We start from the raw sequence: 20,439 nt of genomic DNA, 5'->3' as shown, positions 1-20,439 counted from the left end.
CTGCATCATCCTCCTTCTCCCTGCCACGCCTGGGAGCAGCGGCGGCATGGGCGCAACCCGTCGATTTCTCCCCACCTGAGCTGATTCTTCTTAATAAAGGCATTAAAAAGGAGAAAGATCTCCTGCCCACTTATTTCAGCTTGAGGGACTCGTCCGGGATAGCCACACCTGAAGAGGACACCAGGACTGGGATGGCCGCCCACCCTGGACCTGCAGGACAGCTGGCTATCAGGACCAGAGAAGATCAGCTTGGGACAGTGACACAGAGCAGCGCCGGATTGGTGAGAATATCCGGCGGCAGGAGAGGGAGAAAAGCGAGTGTGTGTGAGTGAGACGAGGGCCGGCAGCTCGGCCCCTCGAAGCGAGTGAGGACCCCTCAGTACCGCGGTTCCGCACCCCCGCGAGGGGGCCGGCCAGGAACAGGGGGAAGCGAGTGGAACTGGTGATTGAGGCGCCTCCAAAGGGGTAAAGAGGACCCCCCTCCGGGCGTGCGGAGGAAATAGCTGTGTGAGTGGCACGCACCCCAAAAGCCCTGATACAGGTCCTAATGAAGGAAGTTAGGCGATTTAGAATATCAGGCAGTTTTTCCCTGACAAAGGAGGTCAGGCACCCCTCAGAGGCCAGGGCTTCGAGGTTTGGCTGGTTGAGTCTCAGCAGAGGAGGCCGAGATCTCTCAAAGTCCTGACGAAGGAGGTCAGGCAAAACTCAGAGGCCAGGACCTCGAGGATTTTTTTTGTTTTGTTCGTTTGTTGAGTCTTGGCAAGAGAAGGCCAAGGTCTCAACAAAGTCCTGACGAAAAGGGTCAGAGAAATTGGAGTTTTGGCAGGAGGTCGAGACTTCTTAAATAAGAGAAAAAGGCATCTTTGTGATTTGTTTTGAGGCAGAAAAAATGGGAGGGTGCAGTAATAAGAAAAGTGGCCAAAGACTGAGGAATATACCTCCCCACAGTCCCCTAGGTGAACTATTAGAGAGATGGGACTCTATAGAAGCCACAGAAGGACTAGATAAAGTTAAGATGATACATTACTGTTCAGAAGCGTGGCCAGAATTAGATGTGCAAGGAGGATGGCCGTGGTGTGGGACGAAAGACAAGTGGATGTGTCAACAACTGAGTAACTATCTAATGGCTCGAGAAGATACTGATCCTGAGCAATTATTATATGTAGCTTGTTGGTTGAATGCTATAAAGAATGAAGGAGTGCAAATTTGTAAAGTGCAGAGCAAGAAAGAAGGGAATGAAAGAGGAGATGCTGGAATTAAAGAAATTGGTAAAAGGTGGGACCCCCTAGACTACTTGCCTCCTGATGCCCCTCCACCTTATAATCCTCTCCTTCGAGCACCTCAAATAGCAGATCCAGTTCTTCTCCCGGCTGCCATGGGGGTTATTCCCTCACCACCCCCTTCAACTCCTTTAGCTGCCTCTGCACCACCACTAATACCCACTCCACCTGCTGCATGCTCCACCCCTTCTCCAGCTCCACCTAACATGCACCCAAGCTCTTCTCCCCCTCCTACTGCTGTCCCTCCACCTCCTCCTAACTGGGACACAAATGCTTCCTTATCTAGTAACCTCTTAACACCAGGTACAGCCGTTGACCTACAGCAGGCCCAAGTTAATGCTAATACCCCTCAAATGTGTAATCTTGTGTCTGAAGATGGGCCATACTGTAGTACCCGATCCAAGACCTCCAAGGCAGAGAGACTTTTTCCCCTTAGAGAAGTTCCTATGGGAGGAGTAGCAGGAGGTGTTGGTTTTGTGGATGGTCCTCTAACTGCTTCTGAGGTGAGAGGATTCAAGAAGGAGTTAGGGAATTTAGTTGAAGACCCCGTGGGCATTGCTAACCAAGTGGAATAGTTTTTAGGTCCAAATTTCTACACTTGGGGGGAGATGAATTCCATTCTAAATATATTATTTTCCCCAGAAGAGGCCCGAATGATTAGGGCCGCAAGCATAAGAATTTGGGAAAAAGATAATCATCCAGAGCCCCAAGTGCCATCAGGTGAAGAAAAATTGCCACTAGTGGATCCAAATTGGAACCCTAACCAGGAGGAGGGAGGAAGGCCATGATGGAGTACAGGTCTTTGATAATTCGGGGGATCAGAGAATCAATTCCCAAAGGAACTAATACAAAATTGGCATTTGAGGGTACACAAGAGAAAGATGAAACTCCTGCCACTTGGCTTAATCGCCTGAGATGGAACTTTCAATTGTACTCCAGAACAGACCTGGACACCAAAGAGGGTGAAATGCTACTAAAATTCCATTTTGTTACTAAATCTTGGCCTGATATACGGAGAAAACTGGAAAAGATTGAGGACTGGCAAGAAAAAGACATTAATGAGTTATTGAGGGAAGCATTGAAGGTGTATTTAAGGAGGGAAGAAGAAAAAGCAAAGGCCAAAGCTAGGATCATGGTCTCTATAGCCAGAGAAAATGTAGGAGCAAAAAACCCTTTCCTGCAGTCCAAGGCTACAAAAGAGTGGGGGGGTCCACCACCAGCAGCAGGCAAGGATAGGCCAGTACTGTCAGGGACAGGAGGCATGGAGAGGCCTCGAGTCCCTTTAAGTGAAAGCTGCTGCTATTACTGTGGAGCAACTGGACCCCCCCCCCAGACTGTTTAGCCTAAAGTTGTGAAACCTTTGCTAGCTGATCAAGATAGCAAAGGAAGCAGCTTTAAGACCAGAGGATCTGGTAAAAGGTTTTTTTTAAGCAAAAACCACACCCGAGTAGGGAAAAAAGAAGAGAAGAATTCATATTTTGTGAAATTTAAAGTTACATCAAGGGCAATGGGGGAGTGGTTAACATCAGACGGACGGGTGTTTCTAAACAAAGCACTTGCTAGGATGGTGCTAATAGAACGACAGAAATTAACCCACTGGGGAGTCCAAGGATTATGTGATTATTTCCTAAGAAATAACCTGTGCATAAGTGTATATGACCTAGCAAAAACAATTATAAAAGAGTGTTTAACTTGCCAAAAAGTGAACCAGAACAGAATGGTGAATACCATAGACTCAGACCGAGGTCCACATTTTGTGGCCCAAACATTGCACAATATAATTGAAGCTTTAGGGATAAAATGGAGATTGCATACTCCATGGCACCCCAAGAGTTCTGGGAGGGTGGAATGAATGAACAAAACTCTCAAAAATGTATTGACTAAATTGATTTAAGAAACAAAAATGAATTGGCTAAAGTGTTTGCCCCTAGCGCTCTTGCGCATCAGAACAAGACCCCGGTCTGACATAGGGATTTCACCCTATGAAATGATGTTCGGATTGCCATTCTTGTTAACACCCTATAGCACAGGAGACTACCTGGAAGGAGAAGAAGCTACAAGGAAATATTTAGAAGTAATTGGAAGAACCCTAGAAAGACTTAGAAAAAAAGGATACCTCCCTCAAACCTCCCCTCTTGATACAAAAGCAGATGACATCAACCCAGGAGATTGGGTTTTAATAAAATCCTGGAATTATAGACCATTAATGCCTAAATTTGAAGGCCCCTTTCAGGTACTCCTCATCACTAATTCTGCTGTGCAAACCAGAGAAAAAGGTTGGACCCACATCACGAGAATTAAAGGACCAGTCCCACCCCTGAGAATTGGACAAGATTCGTTAGTGTCTCCCCCTGGTATTGGACCAGATTCCACACCACTCTCACCCCCGGGCATTGGAAAAGATTCGTCAGTGTCTCCCTCTGGTATTGGACCAGATTCCACACCACTCTCACCCCTGGGCATTGGACAAGATTCGTCAGTGTCTCCCTCTGGTATTGGACCAGATTCTACACTACCCTCACACTCTAACTCAGGACAGGATTCAACCGCATCAGGAGTTAATTCAGCTGAGTATACTATTATAAAAGGACCAAATGACTTAAAGTTGACATTCAAAAAGACTGATGAACTGCATAAGAAAAAAGTTTAGAATCATAACATGTCTTATAGTGTTTTAAGAAATTTGTAGAAGTTAAAAATTGTTAATAAGTGATTCTGGTTAAGTCGGCCCAACTTAGTACCAAAGATCCCAGGTTGATCTTCTGCAGAGTGCTCCCCTAGGAGAGACCAAATTAGCAGGGACAGATCAAGAGAGGTTTAACCAGAGGAGCAAGAGACTCTAAAGAGCTTGGAGACTTCTTCTCAGTAAAATCCTCAAGAGGCAAGGCCGGGTGGGCAGGCTGTGCAAGATGACCCATACCGGACTCTTGGGAAGGGTAGTAGTGCTGGCTCTGATTGCTGGTGGTGCTCTGGAGAGCCCAGGAGAGCTGTGCAATGAGTACTACCAACCTTTCTATGAGAAAGAAGTAAGTTCCTTGCTGAGAGTCCACAACAATTGTGTTAACCTCTCCCAACTGATCTTTTATCAAGAGAATAAGATATTGGATGGCCCGGAACACCGCCACCTTTAGGCAGCCACTCCTGGGAGAGCACCCTGTAGGAGAAGCCTGGTGGTGCTTTGAACGTGATACTACTAAAGCAAGTCTGGTAAATCTGGTCAAAGGAAAAAGTATTTCTAAATATTGGGAGGGCACAACAAAAACTAATATCTTTCAGGAAACCCCTAAACACCTGTTTTGGGTCAATAGTACCACAACATCCACTGAATTGCCAAGAGACTGGTCTAGTGGTGGCATCATTAGAATTATAAAACAAACTGTCTTTATAATACACAAAGAATCTGGATCAAATTTAAGAGTTCCTATATATAAGGATTTAAGAAAAAAACTGAAGAAGGAATATATGTTAAACAAAATTTTGAAACTACAATCAGAATTAGAAGTAATATCTAATCAGACCACATTAGCACTTAATCATATTAATGACCAATTCAACCAAACCAAAACAGTAATTTATCAAATCAAATTAATTGTAGCAGTCATTAGAAACACTTTAAACGAAATAAAAAAACTAGCATATTTAAGAAATCAAAGGACTCCTACACATGATTCCAGTTGGTGGAATAATCTATGGACTTTCAAAAAAAGTTGGAAAACTATAACCTTCACTGTGGGTACACTTGTTAGTCTGTTCTTATTTCCCTGTTTAACAAAAATAGTGACATCTGCTGTACAGAATAACCTAAGGATCTCTAAAGAAATTAACCTGAAAAAACCAAAAAAAGTAATGAAGTTTGGTAAATATGATTACCAAAGTGCTCAGGAAATGTATAATCAATACAAAAAATATAGGAAATTCTATGTTAATGAGCCAAAAATTATAAGTTGATGCAAGCTTAAGCTTAAGCCTGATCAAAGAAAAAAAGGGGGGACTGTTATGAATAGAAAGTTGTAAATTTTTTGAGTTTCAGAGTTAGAAACAAGTCAAACCAGTCCGACCTCTTTGGTTTCGCTGCCAAAGAAAAGCTCCTCAATTGCCCATTAATGGCCGGTGATTAACCATTGTTTCCCTGATGCTGGCCGCTTGCCAAGAAGACACCAGGACAGACCCTCCAAGGAGTGACATCAGAGCCAGTATGCAGATGAGAAATGCATTGCGCCCCGAATTTTTACAGTTTTTACAAGAAAAACCCCTAAAATCACGAGCCAACAAGTGACTTAAGTGATGTTTAAGGATGGGAGCGTAGTCCCGTACCTGCTTGGACCCTTTTTGCTTCTCACCCTAACCTGAAAAGATACTGATTAAAGAGACGCCCCGGGGTGTTAGACAAACAAGCCAGGAATCTGCTACTCTCCCGTGAGGACGGAATCCTCAGCTCTGTCTGCAGACCAGTGGACAAAGCTGCATCATCCTCCTTCTCCCTGCCACGCCTGGGAGCAGCGGCGGCATGGGCGCAACCCGTCGATTTCTCCCCACCTGAGCTGATTCTTCTTAATAAAGGCATTAAAAAGGAGAAAGATCTCCTGCCCACTTATTTCATGAAGACTTGGTGATTATTTCTGGTTCCAATTCCTCTGGCTGTGAGGGTCCTTACTCCCCATAATCATCCACTGGGTGAGTGGATTTGGTTTCTCTGGACAGGGGTAATTGCTGTTGGCTTAGGCTCACCATCTGGCTTAGCTGCAGCCAGTGTGCCTGGGGTGTCTGCTGATTCATCCTCCTGCCCCTCTGGCTGTATTTGCTGTCCTACAGTGTCTAGCAGTGTATGATAAGCATTAGCCAAGGCCCAGCACATTGCAATGAGCTTCTTCTCTTTAGAGCTGTCATTACAATTTTTTTTTTTTTTTTCAGATATTTCCCCACCTCAGCTGGATTCTGAATTTTTTCAGGGTGAAAGTTTCAATCTATGGGGGCAGAGAATTCCTTCAGGGTTTGGTCTATGTCCTCCCACATCCCACACCACTCAAGATTTTCCACCACTGGGGCAGATGTCTGGACAACCTCTCTGGAAATCTCAACCCTGGTTCTAAATGTGCTGTAAGTCTTATGCAGGAGAGCTAGCAGAATTTTTAAAAAGCAAATATGGTATCTTTAACATCCAGAGGGAATGGAATATTCTCAAATGGTGACATGCCAGATCTGAAGAGGAAGGAGGTAAAAGGCTGGGAAAAATCATCCCCTGCTTTTCCCCCAACAGACTGAGTGTGAATGTTAATAAATCCCAAAAAAACAGACTGTCGAGGCTGTTATAAATAAAAAGTTATCAATTTTTTTTTTTAAGGTTGCAGAGTTAAACAAGTTGAGCCAGTTGCTGTTGAATTGAAGTTTACCTGCATGTGGCAGCCACCTGTTGTTAAGAGTTCTTCTTCAATTACCTGTTAATGGTTGGTAATTAGCCATTGTCCCCCTTGATGCTTGCCAGGGGTGACACCAGACCCCCACAGGTAGCAGGGGCGGAGTGACATCAGAGCTAGTATGCAGATGAGAATACATTTCACCAGATTTTGTAACATTCCAGGAAAAAACCCCTAAAAACAATGAGCCAACATGGAATTAAGAGACCTAAGTGATGTCTAAGGATGAGAAACTTAATCCAGTATCTGCTAAAATACTTTTACTTCTCACCCTAACCTGAAAAGGTCTTAAGTAGAAAGAGGACCTGGAATGTTCGACCAAAAAAGCAGAATCTCCTAATGTCCCATGAGGACGGAAGCCCCAGCTCTGTCTGCAGACCAGCGGACACAGCTGCATCATCCTCCTTCTCCGTGCCACTCCTGGGAGCACCAGCAGCGTGGGCACGACCCATTGATTTCTTCCCACCTGAGCTGCTTCTTTTTAATAAAAATATTAAAAAGGAGAAAGATCTCCTACCCTATTCATCTCAGAGGCCAGCACTGGAAAACAGCAGAGAATTGTCCTGGCTTGTAAAATAAGCATGTATTCTATTTTGCCATCTGTTGGGGGTTAGGCAGTTTTTTCTTATCTCTTTAAAGAACAATGACACTGCCCGGAAGACAATGTCCTGCTAATGGGCTATATAATGTCCTGGCTTGTAAAATAAGCATGTATTTTTTTTTGCCATCTGTTGGGGGTTAGGCAGTTTTTCTTATCTCTTTCAAGAACAATGACACTGCCAGGAAGACAATGTCCTGCTAATGGGCTATTGAATTACTCACTGTGGCTGGTAAGATTAGTTACATCATCCCATTGGGAGATGCTCCACCCAGAGGGAGGAGCCAAGCATCCCTGCCACCATAAAACAAGCACTTCTGAGACCACAGACAGCCTTCTTCGCTGGATTTCCGAGAGGAATCAGGAACCGAGGCCCAGCTGCTCCTTCGCCGCATTTTCGGAAGGGATCTACACCCCTTCTGCAGATCGCCGCTCCAGGAGGAGCAGCCACCATTTGGCTGGACTGCTATCAGCACCCTGACTTCTCAGGGTGCCAGGTTTTTCTCACTCTGCCAGTGGTTGTTTTGCTTGTGTTAAATTACATTGTTATTTAGGTTTTTTTTTTCTTCCAGTAAAGAACTGTTATTCCCGTTTCCCATATCTTTGCCTGAGAGCCTTTTTTAATTCTGAAGTTGTGATAATTCGGAGGGAGGGGGTTTACCTTCTCCATTTCACAGGAGGCTTTTGCCTTCCTTCACAGGCTCCTGTCTTTTCAACCCAAGACAGATTTTGGCGCCCAACATGAGGCCCGAGGGCATTGAGAAAAAAAAAAGGGGATTAACAGTTCTTAAGTAACTTAATTTGTAAATACCACCATGTGGTCCAGTTTTCCCTGGTTTGGGTGGCATGTGGTCGCAAGTGTATACTTCCCATTTACAGGCCCTTATCTAAATATGGGTCCTATAACTAAGGCCACTGTGTCTGTTATCAAGTTTGTCCTCTGGGTGAAGGATTCATGGATCTTTAATTTCCTCTGGATGGCAGGTACATGGATTCAGAGCTATGACACACTAACTGCATGTTTTTGGAGTTACTTTAATAATGGTACCTACTGTGAGGAAATGACACGGGGGGAAACTTTCTCCCAACCTTTTAACCATCTTTTTGGGTCTGCACCACCAGTTTTCGAAGGGTTAAGATCCACTTTAAGTGCTAATGATATCATACAATGGGTGGTGTTGCTGATATGCCTGTTATGTTTAGCACTCAGAGATAAGAGAAGATTAACCTGGATAACTACCCTGACACCTACACCAGAGACTAGGGGTGCTGCTGCAGAGCCTGACACTACCCCAGAGACTGGAGATGCTGCTGCTCCAGAGCCTCACCCTGCCCCACAGCCTGCCTCAGAAACGAACCACCCAGATTGGGTGAGGGTGCTGGTTAAGGAGATGCAGGAGATGCAAGCGATGCTGAAGGAGTGCATTTCACCAGCTGGTGAGAAGCCTGCCTTTTGCCTTGAAGAGGGACAGTCTAATAGTACAGCTGTGGAACCCACAAATGTTACAACTGTCCAGGTTCCAGCTGAACCACAAAGGCAGTCACAGCCAGCAGCAGTTGCCCCGGTAGAAACAAGGAGGTCTAAGATGAAAGCAGAGCACCCAGATAGAGATAGGAATGGAGGAACCTCACAACCCACAGGGGAGCCAGAAGTTGCGATCATCACCGAGTCCCTGACGTACGAAAGTCTCCGTAATCTGCACAAAGACATTGTGCGACGAGGGCGTGAGGCTTATACTACCTGGCTACTCCGGGTCTGGGACCTTATGGGTACAGGCGTGCAGCTGGACGGTGGTGAGGCAAGGAACTTGGGACCCTTAACCCAGGACTCAGGTATGAATCAGATTTTTGTAAGGGAGCCAGGATCCCTTTCTCTCTGGGAGCGGCTTTTAATGAGTGTCAGAGAGAGGTTTGTCCACAGGGAGAGAATGCAGGAGCACCACCATAGAATGCGTTGGAAGACCCTGGAGGAAGGGATCCAACAGTTAAGGGAAGTGGCAGTATTAGAGGTACTCTTTGGGAGGGATGGACAACATAATAATGACCCCGACAAGGTCAGGTGCACAGGGCAAATGCTGTGGAGTCTGGCAAATCTGGGGCCATCTCAGTACACCACTTTCATTGCAACAATTGATGCTGACACTAACCGAGAGACAGTGGGCTCTGTTGCCAACAAACTTAGGAATTATGAGAGTATGATTAATGGCCCAATGCAGGCTCATATCTCAGCTGTGATTAAGGAGTTCAAAGAAGAGATGAGGGAGGAAATGAGGAAGGTTAATGCAGCACCCGTACGAGTCACAGGCCCCAAAGTCAAAGCCCAACATTCCCCAGCGAGAGAGAGATGGTACACCCCAAGGGCTAATCTGTGGTTCTTCCTGCGTGACCACGGGGAAGACATGGGGAGGTGGGATGGGAAACCCACTTCTGTCCTGGCAGCACGGGTCCATCAACTCAAGGAGGGAAACTCTAACCGGGGGAGTTCCACCAAGGTGAAGGTAGCCTCAACCTCCCATGACCAAGCTTTTGGGTACGATCTGTCAGATCCCCTTGAAGGGACCTCTAGTATGTATACCCAGGAGAGGAATAATAACCAGTGTTAGAGGGGCCCTGCCTCTAGCCAGGGAGAGGCACGTGAAAACCGGATCTTCTGGACGGTGTGGATCCGATGGCCTGGCACATCAGAGCCACAAAAATACGATGCCCTAGTTGATACTGGTGCGCAGTGTACCCTGATACCATCGGGACATGTCGGGGCAGAGCCTGTTTCTATTGCTGGTGTGACAGGGGGATCACAGCAATTGACCCTGGTGGAAGCCGAGGTGAGCCTGACTGGGAAGGAGTGGCAGAAACATCCTATAGTGACTGGCCCAGAGGCCCCGTGTATTCTGGGCATAGACTTCCTCCGGAATGGCTATTACAAAGACCCAAAGGGACTCAGGTGGGCTTTTGGCATTGCTGCTGTAGAGGCAGGGGACATTAAGCAATTGAACACCTTGCCTGGACTGTCAGAAAACCCGTCTGCAGTAGGACTCCTGAGGGTGGAAGAGCAACTCGTGCCAATTGCGACCTCGACAGTGCACCGCCGGCAGTATCGGACGGATCGAGATGCCGTGATCCCCATCCACAGAATGATTCGTGAGCTGGAGAGCCAAGGGGTGGTCAGCAAAACCCACTCACCCTTCAACAGCCCCATCTGGCCTGTGCGCAAATCTGACGGAGAATGGAGATTGACTGTGGACTATCGTGCCTTGAATGAAGTGACTCCACCGCTGAGCGCCGCTGTACCGGATATGCTGGAACTCCAGTACGAGCTGGAGTCCAAGGCAGCGAAGTGGTATGCCACTATTGATATTGCTAATGCGTTTTTCTCCATTCCTCTGGCAGCAGAATGCAGGCCTCAGTTTGCTTTCACCTGGAGGGGCGTGCAGTACACCTGGAACCGACTGCCCCAGGGGTGGAAACACAGTCCCACTATCTGCCATGGACTGATCCAGACTGCACTAGAAAAGGGTGAGGCTCCAGAACACCTGCAGTACATCGATGACATCATTGTGTGGGGGAACACAGTGGCAGAAGTGTTTGAGAAAGGTAAGAGGATCATCCAGATACTGCTAGAATCTGGCTTCGCCATCAAGAAGAGCAAAGTCAAGGGACCTGCCCGAGAAATCCAGTTCCTGGGAGTGAAATGGCAAGACGGACGGCGCCAGATTCCCACTGAAGTTATTAACAAGATCACCGCTATGTCCCCACCAACCAGCAAGAAGGAAACACAAGCTTTCCTAGGTGCCATAGGTTTTTGGAGGATGCACATTCCCGAGTATAGCCAGATTGTGAGCCCTCTTTACCTGGTTACCCGCAAAAAGAACGATTTCCACTGGGGCCCTGAGCAGCAACAAGCCTTCACCCAGATCAAGCAGGAGATTGCTCATGCTGTAGCCCTTGGCCCAGTCAGAACGGGACCAGAAGTCAAAAATGTGCTCTACTCTGCAGCTGGGAACAATGGTTTGTCCTGGAGCCTTTGGCAGAAGGTGCCTGGTGAGACAAGAGGTCGACCATTGGGATTCTGGAGCCGAAGTTTCAAAGGGTCCGAAGCCAACTACACCCCAACAGAGAAGGAAATCTTGGCTGCCTATGAAGGAGTTCAAGCCGCCTCGGAGGTGATTGGCACGGAAGCACAACTCCTCCTGGCACCCCGACTACCAGTGCTGGGGTGGATGTTCAAAGGAAAGGTTCCTACTACCCACCACGCCACCGACGCCACATGGAGCAAATGGATTGCCCTCATCACCCAGCGCGCCCATATTGGAAACCTGAATCGCCCTGGGATTTTAGAGATAATTACGAACTGGCCAGAAGGTGAAAACTTTAGTCTCACTGACGATGAGGAGCAGGTACAAGCGACAAGAGCTGAAGAAGCTCCACCCTATAACCAACTACCAGCAGAGGAAACACGCTACGCTCTTTTCACTGACGGTTCTTGTCGCATCGTAGGGATGAACCGGAAGTGGAAAGCAGCCGTATGGAGCCCCACACGACAGGTTGCACAAGCTACCGAAGGAGAAGGTGGATCGAGCCAACTTGCTGAACTCAAGGCCGTTCAGCTGGCCCTGGACATTGCTGAAAGGGAGAGGTGGCCAAAGCTCTACCTTTATACTGATTCATGGATGGTAGCCAATGCTCTATGGGGCTGGCTGGGAAGGTGGAGAAAAGCCAACTGGCAACGTAAAGGAAAATCAATCTGGGCTGCTGATATATGGAAAGACATTGCCTCTCGGGTGGAGAAACTAACGGTGAAAGTCCGTCATGTAGATGCCCATGTCCCCAAAAGTCGGGCTAATGAGGAACACCGAAACAACGAGCAGGTAGATCAGGCAGCGAGAATAGAAGTGTCAAAGATAGACTTAGATTGGCACCATAAGGGGGAGTTGTTCCTGGCTCGATGGGCTCACGATGCCTCGGGTCATCAGGGCAGAGATGCCACCTACAAGTGGGCACGAGACCGAGGGGTGGATCTAACCATGGACAGTATTTCTCAGGTTATCCACGACTGTGAGACGTGTGCTGCCATCAAACAGGCCAAGCGGGTAAAGCCCCTGTGGTATGGGGGGCGGTGGTCCAAGTACAAGTATGGGGAGGCCTGGCAGATTGACTACATCACACTGCCCCAGACACGCCAAGGCAAGCGCTACGTGCTGACCATGGTGGAAGCCACCACTGGATGGCTAGAGACCTACCCTGTACCTCATGCCACTGCCCGGAACACCATCTTAGGCCTGGAAAAGCAAGTCCTATGGAGACATGGCACACCTGAAAGGATTGAATCTGACAACGGCACCCATTTCAAGAACGGCCTTATCAACACCTGGGCCAGAGAACATGGTATCGAATGGATATATCATATCCCCTATCATGCTCCAGCTGCTGGCAAAGTTGAACGGTGCAACGGACTCCTTAAGACTACCCTGAAGGCACTTGGTGGGGGAACATTTAGAAACTGGGAAAATAACCTGGCAAAAGCAACCTGGACGGTCAACACCCGAGGGTCCATCAATCGAGCTGGCCCTGCCCAGTCTGAACCCTTGCACACAATAGATGGAGATAAAGTCCCTGTGGTACATATGAAGGGTATTTTAGGGAAAGTTGTCTGGATTAATCCCACCTCAGGCAGAGACAAACCCATCTGTGGGATTGTTTTTGCTCAAGGACCTGGTTACACTTGGTGGGTAATGCAGAAAGATGGGGAAACCCGTTGTGTACCACAGGGAAACCTGGTCTTAAGTGAAAACTGAGTATAAGATTTCATTGTGACACAGATGGAAATAGAATAAGGGGTGGATAATGTCCTGGCTTGTAAAATAAGCATGTATTCTATTTTGCCATCTGTTGGGGGTTAGGCAGTTTTTTCTTATCTCTTTAAAGAACAATGACACTGCCCGGAAGACAATGTCCTGCTAATGGGCTATATAATGTCCTGGCTTGTAAAATAAGCATGTATTTTTTTTTGCCATCTGTTGGGGGTTAGGCAGTTTTTCTTATCTCTTTCAAGAACAATGACACTGCCAGGAAGACAATGTCCTGCTAATGGGCTATTGAATCACTCACTGTGGCTGGTAAGATTAGTTACATCATCCCATTGGGAGATGCTCCACCCAGAGGGAGGAGCCAAGCATCCCTGCCACCATAAAACAAGCACTTCTGAGACCACAGACAGCCTTCTTCGCTGGATTTCCGAGAGGAATCAGGAACCGAGGCCCAGCTGCTCCTTCGCCGCATTTTCGGAAGGGATCTACACCCTTCTGCAGATCGCCGCTCCAGGAGGAGCAGCCACCATTTGGCTGGACTGCTATCAGCACCCTGACTTCTCAGGGTGCCAGGTTTTTCTCACTCTGCCAGTGGTTGTTTTGCTTGTGTTAAATTACATTGTTATTTAGTTTTTTTTTTTTCTTCCAGTAAAGAACTGTTATTCCCGTTTCCCATATCTTTGCCTGAGAGCCTTTTTTAATTCTGAAGTTGTGATAATTCGGAGGGAGGGGGTTTACCTTCTCCATTTCACAGGAGGCTTTTGCCTTCCTTCACAGGCTCCTGTCTTTTCAACCCAAGACAAGAATACACATCCCAAATAACTCTCATTACCTGTGATGTCCTTTTATTAGCACAGAGCATATCAACCCAGCAATTCTGATTCGCATCCCTGATATGAAGGAGATATATTCCAGGGCCAAGATTGCCAATATATATGGATAAGCACACATGCCTAGGTGCCATGAAGCCATTATTGAACAGACAGCATGGTAACCATTGACTGTTGTAGCCAGTACAAAGTCTTTCAGACAAGAGTGTTATTTTTTTTATTTTTCACTTTCTCTTGCACCTTTAAGTTGGGCAACAAATTTTTTCTCATTTTGAGAGAATTTAGAAGAGAACCATCTGGGTTACCTCCTTTAGACTGTAGACTTCAAGAATCCCTTTCCACCAGTAAGGAATGAATACTAATAAATGAAAGTGAAAAAAAAACAACAAAACCCCAACATTTTTGTTTACAAACCAAATGCCAACAGGCAGGAACAAATAAAAGGTAAATAACTTGTACATATTAAAGTGTTAGATCTCACCAGAACAAAAGGAGACCCAAAATGCTGGAGAAAAGCCATTCCTGATACATGATAAAAGATGGCATCAACTTCTCCCCCTTTGGAAGGCAGGAGCCTCATGGAGCAGACAAAGGCCCAGCAGCAGACAAAGGCCTCATGGCTCATATGAGGCCGACCTCCTCCCCACAGCAAAGAACAGCAGAACGGTCATGGCAGGTGAAATAGCTGGGCTGAAGCCATTTTGTGTGTTCTTTCCACAGCTTGGCACAGTTCACAGTGGTTTGGTGACGCTTCTCTTTCCCCCCCAGCTAGCTGATGACAGGAGGGGGGCGGGGGGTAGCAGATTCCCCCTGGAGCTCCATTGAATCCCAGCTGTCAGCTGTTTTGGTGCATTATAAAACACAGGGAAGCACATGGGTCCCAGGGTAACTTTATTTGATGGTAAACTTCCCCTTTTCCTCTCCCGGGACCCTGAACAAGGGGGGAAAGGGCACTTATATTTGGGGCACATTCCAGGGGAGGGCCTGGATCTTTAACAAATCAGGAGAATTGGGAGTAAAAATCAGACAGGGATTACAATGTATGAACCAGTAAAATTCCAAGGGAAGAAAAACAGTTTCAGTAAACTGCTAACATTTGGAGAAATAGAAACTAGAAACTAACAACAAAAAAGATGACAAAAATTCTGGGAAAAGGCAGGGACAATAAGAAAACAGCATAAAGAAAACTGCCAAATCACAAATCAAACTATAAACATACTAATAAAACAAAAAGCACAATAAAACAGTTTGGGTTGGAGCAGTGAAGCTCTGCTGTTGCCAGTGTGACGTTTCTGTCTCAGACAAGAGAGCTGCTCAAGGCAGCCTAAAAATCGCTACTGCAGCTTCTCCGAGACAAGGAAAGGAAACACTTTTGCCTAGGCAAAAACCAAGCCAGCCAGGATAAAATCACACCACGGAGAGCCCTGAAAAACCTGGGCAGGGAGCTTTTAAAAAACACCCACACAGAACAAAAGCACTCCATTCCTCCTGCCTCACACACTCAAGGTCCCGGGGTTGAAGCATCTTAAAGATACAGTAACAATTTCTGGAAAGAGAATAGAGGCTATCTGAATATACTGTCATAATAAATCACTCCAAGGCACTGAGGCACTGAGGCACAGCATAGGTTGCCCAGAGCTGTGTGGAATCCTGCTTTTCCCACAGTCAGGGTCAGTAGAGAAGACATAGACACCAACTTCAGGAATAAGTGTAATTTACTGTAATCCAAAACTGCAAAGAATTGCAAAAGGATAAGCTGAGCAATGCATCTAATCATTACTCTAAAAGACTGCCTACAGTGGTGTAGAAAGACACATCACAAGTTATCCTAATACTTTACCATCATCGAGGTCTGCCCATTCACCTGGGGAAAGCCACTGTCACAATACTGGGGAATCACTATTTGCAAGTAGAAAATTCTGCAGGTGCCTTCCCCTACAGGCAATGAGGTTTCTGACTGCACTGGGAGAGGGCCTTCTTTTTAAACTGTTCAATAAACAAGTCACTATAACTACTAGAGCAGGAACATCTGGATTCATTCTCCTATTGGGATGCTCCCAAGGCCTTGGAGGGCTTCAGGAGGATCCAAGGCAGTTGTCTGTGATCCTACACACCAAAAGAAGGCCAGATGTGGCCTTGTCCAGCTTCTAAACAGGGAAAGAAAAATCCATGTTTTGCCATTGAGCACATATAGGTAACATTTAGTTAGAAGGTCAGTCTAGAGATCAACTTTTGGTCAAGAGCTGTTGTTCCTGCCTCAGTCAGGGCCTGTTGATCAGGACTTAGGACTTCAATGCCCCATCCCTCAAAGTGTTCAAGGACAGCTTCTGAGCCAGGCTCGGAAGAGCTTTCGCCAGTGCAAGCTATCCCTCTGTGCCCAAGACAAGGGCTCAGAGTGAGATGATTTCCAAAGTCCCTTCCAACCCAAAGCATTCTATGGCTCCTCAATTCCATGTTGCCCCTCCCCCAGTGGACCCTGTGCCATAGATCCCCACAGTGCCTAGAACATGGAACCCACCCCTCTATGACATCAGCCCCAGGGCCAAGGGCACCACGGGCAGCGCGGCTGCTGTGGTCACTGCGGCTGTGGCTGTGCTGCTGCACGGAGCCCTCAGTGCTTGCAGCTGACACATGCCTCTGGCAGCCATGAATTGCTTTGGCCTCCTCATCCTGCTGACCATGGCTGGGCTGGCACAGAGTATCCAGTACACCTGCGGGTAAGTGGCCCCAGGCCCTGGGGGGGAGCCACTGCAGCACTTGCGGCCTTCCCTGGAGGGGACCCGCCTTTCCCCCATGGCCGGGCCACAGCTTCCCACCCACCACAGGAAGCCTCAGTTCCTTGCCAGCAACCAGGTGCTGGCACGGACTGACGTGCACACCCCTTGGGCTTCCCTGGCCTGTTGTGCGTGCAAGGCCTTGTGGGGAGGGCAGAGGGCTGAGCTTCAGCCTGAGCCACAGCAGGCCATGAAGCAGCATGGAAATCACTTTCTGCTTGCAGAGGGAGCTGTGGGCTCCGAGTTCCGCCACCTGTCAACAGCCCCATGACTTATTCCTACGGTGACGCAGCTTATGACTACGGCATGACACGCATCGTGGGTGGTATGGGAGCTGCGGTAGCAGAATGGCCCTGGATCGTCAGCATCCAGCACCCCTGGGTACCAGGCCTGGGACATTGGTGTGGAGGGTCACTCATCACGGCAGATTGGGTCCTCACAGCAGCCCACTGCTTCGACAAGTTTGAGTAAGGAGGAGCATGCAATTGGGACATCCCCACAATCCCAGCAGTTGCCCTGTCAGCAGCATCACCTGCTACTCCCATCCCCTTTCCTCTCAGGCACCCAGGCAGCCACACTGCTCAGGAGAAGCCGGAGCTTGTGCCAGGCTTCCTAGCAACCTCCAGCTTGACATTCCCCGAGCCCAGTGCAAGGGAACTCACCTGCCAGAGCACTGCTCCCTCTCTGCCTTTCCAAGCCAAGGTCTGGCAACTGCTGGGCTGCTGTGACTCCCTCTCAGCCCTCTCTCCATCTCCTTTCCAGTAACATCAGCCTGCTGTACGTGTTGATTGGGGCCACACAGTTAAGTCAGCCGGGCCCTGGGGCACAAGTGCGCAGTGTCAGGAAGGTGGTCGTACACGGCAACTACAAGCGTAGTGACTACAGCTACGATATTGCCCTGATGCAATTGGACCGTCCTGTCCTGTGCAGCTCCTACATCCAGCTGGCCTGCCTGGCTGACCCCACCCTAAGAGTCTCAGAGCTGCAGAACTGCTGGATTGCTGGCTGGGGAGCCACTACTGCAAGAAGTGAGTTTCAAGAGCGACTTCTGGGCCAGCTCAGCACACTGGGGAGAGGGTTTGGGCTTCCCCACAGCAGAGGCCAAAGCCAGGCTGCAGAACATACAACCCTGCAAAGATGGGCCTGGCTCTAGGGAAAGAGATTCCCCTGACAGGGAGGGAGCACCGGCGGGGTGCTGCTGGGGGCTCATTCCTTTCCCTGGTCACAGGTCTAGAGTCAGCTGATCACCTTCAGCAGGCCAAGGTCCAGCTCATCAATGTCCAGCTCTGCAACAGCAGTGACTGGTATGATGGAGAAGTCCACCCGTACAACTTGTGTGCTGGTTACCCACAGGGTAACATCGACTCCTGCAAGGTAGGAGTGTGCCACAAGCCACTCAGCCCCCAACAGCACTGGCAGCCAGGGTAGCACCACCCCAACACAGCCCGGGCCTGCTTTGCCCAGCCACTCAGTCGCCCTCCCAGCCCCAGCTCCCCTCCAACTGCTCTGGGGGCTTCCCACACACTCCCCATCCACACCTGCCTGCCCAGGACTCCCCTTGTGCCAAAAGCCCAGAAAGCCCAGCTAGTGCTCTTGGCAGCACAGAGGTCCAGATGCCAAACGTCCATCCTCTGCACATCCAGGAGTCCTGTGCAGGGACAACACAGAGAGCCCTACCCTTTAGGACCCCATGCCATTCACAGCCAAGCTTCTGGAGGCTCCAGCCCCTGAGCAGGGCTTTCCTCTGCCCAGAATACAGCTCTGGCAGGAGCTGTGAGAGAGAAGGAGACAGCCCCAGTGCTGGCAGGTGCCACCAACACCATCTTAATCCTCTGTGCTCTCCTGCAGGGTGACAGTGGTGGCCCTCTCATGTGCCAGGACAACAATGCTGACTACTGGTGGGTCATCGGACTAACCAGCTTTGGAACAGGCTGCGCCAGAGCAAAGCAGCCTGGAGTCTACACCTCCACTCAGCACTTCTATGACTGGATCGATTACAACATGCGTATAAACGCAGTTAAAAGTGCTCCTTGAACCACAGGACAGGCAGGATCCAGGGCAGGCTGCAGTGCACCACAACCATTTCCTGCTGGGGCAATGCCTGCTGATCTAAAGGCAGCCTCAGGTTCAAAACCCTGCTCTGTCCTGACCTCACCCCTCTCCTCTGTGCACACACACATAATGGAGTTGATTTAGTTGTTGAAATAAAGTTACCTTTGTTCACAGAAAATCATCTTTTCAGTGCAATTCCAACTCCTGGGCAAGATAAGAAGTGCCATGCTCAGCACCTGCAGAATGAGCCTGGGGGCACAAAGGGACAGAGGGGCTCCAAAGAGATGCAAAGGGCCTGGTGAGAGAGGAGAGTGCTCTGAGCCACCACGGGTTCCTTCGAACCTGCTACATCAAGCCTCAGAAGAGAACAGGATAAAAGCTGACACCTTGGGGGTGGTGCTCAAATGCACATGGGCTGCTAATTAGGGCCTGGTGTGAGCCTGGGCTAAGGGAACAGATCTGGGAAACTCCCAGACATGACAAGGGAAACTCCTGGCTCCTGACTGGAGTGCCAGTGCCCTAAGGCAGAGCCAGATTTCACAGGCATCAAAGGGGGATTGATGTGCCAAGTGGTCACACTTCACAGATACTCAGAGGAACTGCTGGGGTCATTCTGGTGAGAGGAACCTGGCAGGAACTGTAGGAAAGTACACCAGGAATGTCACAGAAGGCCAAGGTGAGTAGGCCAACACCACCTGCAACACCAAGGCTATTCACAGGCACAACCAACCTGTGAGCCAGGGGCAAATGATGCCTGGACATGGCTCCATATTTGGGAGGAGACAAGGGCAGAGAAAAGGGGGAGTTGAGGAAGATGAGAGGGCTGTATAAGCCTGGCCAATAGAGAGAAGGAGCAGTCAAAGAGGCAGCTGCTCAGCGGCAAACTGCAGCATTGTGTGCTCATTTGCCTGAGGGCTGTAGATAATCATGACAGGATGGGAAACAACCTTCTTAACTTGCTAATTAACAAATCATCTACAAACCGTACAGATTTGCACCAATATTTTTGCCCTTTTCGATCAAACTTTGATACTGTTTTCCAGGGAGGGGGGAAAATGGTAGAGGATCCTGGAATACCATGGGATAGACTTGTTGAAGGCAGTTTTCATCTGTCTTTTGCAGGTAAAGGCAAGATGACTGGATGAATCTCGAAGTGGCAAATAGTTTGTTCAGTGTAAAGACACACATCTTGACCATTGATAGTATTGCTTTCACAAATGAATCCTAGTTGCTCCCTAGCAACACTAGATTCTAAGTTTACTGTTTGCCACTTTTCATTTACATTTCGTACCCACACCCTATGTTCTGAGGGGCAGAGCACCATTTTTTAATTATTTAATCCTAGTGTAATGATGGGGTGGATAATGTAATTTACATATTACATATGTAATTTACATATTACACATTGCATATAGTAAGCACAAAGGCAGTGGCCACCTTAGAAACAGGATTGAAATGAATGGGCAGGAGATCTTTCTCCTTTTTAAATGCCTTTATTAAAAAGAATCAGCTCAGCTGGGGAGAAATCGACGGGTCGCGCCCACGCCGCCGCTGCTCCCAGGCGTGGCATGGAGGAGGAGGATGATGCAGCTGTGTCCGCTGGTCTGCAGGCAGAGCTGGGGCTTCCATCCTCATGGGAGATTAGGAGATTCCGCCTTTTCGGTCCAACACCTCGGGTCCTCTTTCT

General features: G+C 48.3%; 1 protein-coding gene across 1 annotated transcript; it reads left to right on the top strand.

The window, feature by feature from the left end:
- The first annotated feature begins 16,479 nt into the window (after positions 1-16,479).
- On the top strand, positions 16,480-18,930 carry LOC135297022 (acrosin-like). Its single transcript, XM_064414133.1, has 5 exons — positions 16,480-16,643; positions 16,925-17,167; positions 17,463-17,728; positions 17,929-18,074; positions 18,549-18,930. Exons 1-5 carry the CDS (start codon positions 16,558-16,560, stop codon positions 18,732-18,734), a joined length of 927 nt encoding a protein of 308 aa, XP_064270203.1. The 5' UTR covers positions 16,480-16,557; the 3' UTR covers positions 18,735-18,930.
- Positions 18,931-20,439: the final 1,509 nt, after the last annotated feature.

The sequence above is a fragment of the Passer domesticus genome, chromosome 3 (assembly GCF_036417665.1).
Source record: "Passer domesticus isolate bPasDom1 chromosome 3, bPasDom1.hap1, whole genome shotgun sequence".
NCBI lineage: Eukaryota > Metazoa > Chordata > Aves > Passeriformes > Passeridae > Passer > Passer domesticus.
The sequence above is the reverse complement of the archived record's forward strand: the minus strand, read 5'-3'. Positions and strand labels throughout refer to the sequence as shown.

Coding starts and splice junctions, on each gene's coding strand:
- LOC135297022 (XM_064414133.1), top strand. CDS start 16,558: ATGCCTCTGGCAGCCATGAATTGCTTTGGCCTCCTCATCCTGCTGACC. Junction 17,168..17,462: donor CACTGCTTCGACAAGTTTGA/GTAAGGAGGAGC, acceptor TCTCCTTTCCAG/TAACATCAGCCTGCTGTACG. Junction 17,729..17,928: donor GGGAGCCACTACTGCAAGAA/GTGAGTTTCAAG, acceptor CCCTGGTCACAG/GTCTAGAGTCAGCTGATCAC.